This window comes from Montipora foliosa, chromosome 11 (assembly GCF_036669935.1).
Source record: "Montipora foliosa isolate CH-2021 chromosome 11, ASM3666993v2, whole genome shotgun sequence".
In the NCBI taxonomy this organism is placed as follows: domain Eukaryota; kingdom Metazoa; phylum Cnidaria; class Anthozoa; order Scleractinia; family Acroporidae; genus Montipora; species Montipora foliosa.
Genome location: NC_090879.1, coordinates 38,988,546 through 38,991,045, shown reverse-complemented (window position 1 = coordinate 38,991,045; position 2,500 = coordinate 38,988,546). Strand labels below are relative to the sequence as shown.

Genomic DNA, 2,500 nt, shown 5'->3' with positions numbered 1-2,500 from the left:
ATGTGCCAACTCTTTCCCTACCCACACTGATGCGGCTAAGGGAACAATTTTAATTTCGGGTGTAATTAGACAACTGACCTGGTTTGACAGATAATACCCATTATCAGGGTGTGTTTCGCTCAGTCTCTCCTGGAGTGATTCTTCCCAGGACATACCACGCTCAACACCAACCTAACAAAGCAAACAAGTATGCTGTTTGTTTACCCACAAGATGCACAACAACGAGTAAGGAAAACAGCACAGACAACATTGACAACGGTGAGAAAGAGCTTAAAAATCATAGTGATCATGTTTTCATTTAACCAGTTTACTGACCGTATGAAGCTCTGTAGTAGCTGTTCCGAATACTGAATTACCAACAAATGTTTGAACACTCAAATTGTTGACAGCTTCGCCGTGAGCACCCAGGTCTGAAAACAAAAAACACATTCTTGACCAAGAAAACGCACAGTGAACAGCTTCTTCCTCGTTGGGCCGCCCTGAAGAACACGTGATGCTCACGTTTACTTGGATAATTTGAGCAATTGTCCCTTAAAGACTAATAAAAATTCAGATGGTTTCAACGGGATTCGAACTCATGACCTCTGCGATGCCGGTGCAATGCTGTATTAACTGAGCTATGTAGCCACACAGTTGTGGCTGAACCAATCAGTTGGTAGATCAGCATTGCACCGGCATCGCAGAGGTCATGAGTTCGAATCCCGTTGAAGCCGCCTGAATTTTTCATGTGTCTCTAAGTGACAATTGCTCAAATTATCGAGATAAGTGCGAAGATAAGTGCACTTCACCCTTACATCTGCACGTTATATATACATTTATCTCATTCACGACCTCAAAGCGTCGCAATTTGTAGTGTTTAAGGGACTTAAAGATCTACGACGCAGTCGTCAATGAGAACGCCACAAAACAAGAAAAACAGGTTAAGAAGAGGAAAAATAATCGTCCTGCACGAGCAGCACTCATTTTAGCACATTTGCTTGTTGCAATCTGCACAACAACGACGTGAAATCATCAAGTTTGAGGTGTTAACGACAACTTGAACGTACAAATGTGAACCTTTCATTCTATATTTTTACTCTGAAACTGCAATTTATTTTTAGGATACTTGGTGCACGCTAGTGAATTAAAATGCAGTGCAAATGAATGCTGTCCACGCTAAAACTGGGAAAACGAGGTCAGAGCGCAGCTATTACAACGGCTCTCGTGATTCGTCCAGAAAACAAACGAGCCCAATCCTAAACACAACAGATCTGCTTTTCACACGGATCCAATGAAATCGGAGGCTGTAGAGAGCTGCCTGGTATTTCAGAAACGAGTGAAGGCACAAGAGAAATCTCAGAACGTCGGTTGATCCAGAAGCTCAGGCCAAAACAAGCTTAGCAATGCAAAACCAAACTAATTTTAAGTATTCAAGTAAAGCTATGATCCTCGCAGTTATGGACGCAAGCAAATTTGTAGAACTATGGACCACCGCGCTCCGACCAACTTTACTTACAAGAGAATCTTTGCTGACGTCCTTGTTTAAATTCTGTTTCATTAACAAACGGTTTGCTCACAGAAGGCATCATGCTATTTACAAATTGACTTCAAGTCAATTTTTGCCCATTATTATGGTTGAGATTTTTTCAGACAAAGGACCTACAAAAATGTAAACAAAGATCTTCCCACAAGAAAAGTGTTCACAAAATGATCTCCATGTAAGACAACGCCCGTACCCAGAATTCCCTCATCCCAGCGCCCACTTCTCTTGGCTTGTTGCACCACAACTGATAAGGTGTCCGTGAAGTACGCAAACAAACGGTTCTGGAGTTCCACTTCTATTCCAAGAATTCGATTCAGAAATCGCGACATGTTGGTGTAATCTAAAGGAAAAGAGTATAACACAATCGATGAGACTTCCACATCACTGCTATTAAGCGGTCTAAATACGAAGGATTAACAACAATACCTCATCAAGACAAATTGGTGCTAGTATGTCTTAGCTTTAAAGTGCAACTTATTCCAAAAACGCGGAAATTTCAACATTCGTTCACATAGCCCGTTCTTGTTTTATCACTTGAAAAGGGGAAAAAGGTTTATTTGAATGCAATATATAAAGGCCATTTTGCAAAGTACATACCCAAGAATATAGTATTTATATAAGGCATTTTCTTTCCTTTTGAAAAGTACTTGTATAGCACGTAAAATCAGACACTGCCTATTAACCGGGCACTTGCGCACACAGAGTTTTAGCTTAACACACGGAGCCCATATTAGCTTTGTTTAAACACCTTTTTCCAACATTGTGAGGCCACTTTTGTCATCTTTGATCAAAAGACCAACACCGACCAACGCATCTCGAACATCTGTCGAGGAAAATAAAATAAATTAAAATAAGCGACGGATCAGACAAGATCATCGTTTCCATAACACAACTTAACAATGAACTTACCTTGAAAGAAATTTCCCTGGTGATCCTTCGGTGGAGGAATCATGGGTGCACCCTGGCCAGTCACAGCTT

General features: G+C 40.9%; 1 protein-coding gene across 1 annotated transcript in view; it reads right to left on the bottom strand.

Moving 5' to 3' along the window:
* LOC137977848 (protein strawberry notch homolog 1-like) overlaps positions 1 to 2,500 on the bottom strand; it is a 44,433-nt gene that overhangs the window by 3,006 nt on the left and 38,927 nt on the right. The window contains exons 28-32 of the mRNA XM_068825194.1: positions 2,432 to 2,500; positions 2,271 to 2,345; positions 1,716 to 1,862; positions 316 to 410; positions 79 to 171 (exon numbers count right to left, since the gene is read on the bottom strand). The exon at positions 2,432 to 2,500 is cut by the window's right edge and continues 31 nt beyond it. Coding sequence (XP_068681295.1) covers positions 79 to 171; positions 316 to 410; positions 1,716 to 1,862; positions 2,271 to 2,345; positions 2,432 to 2,500 — 479 coding nt within the window. The remainder of the gene's footprint in view (positions 1 to 78; positions 172 to 315; positions 411 to 1,715; positions 1,863 to 2,270; positions 2,346 to 2,431) is intronic.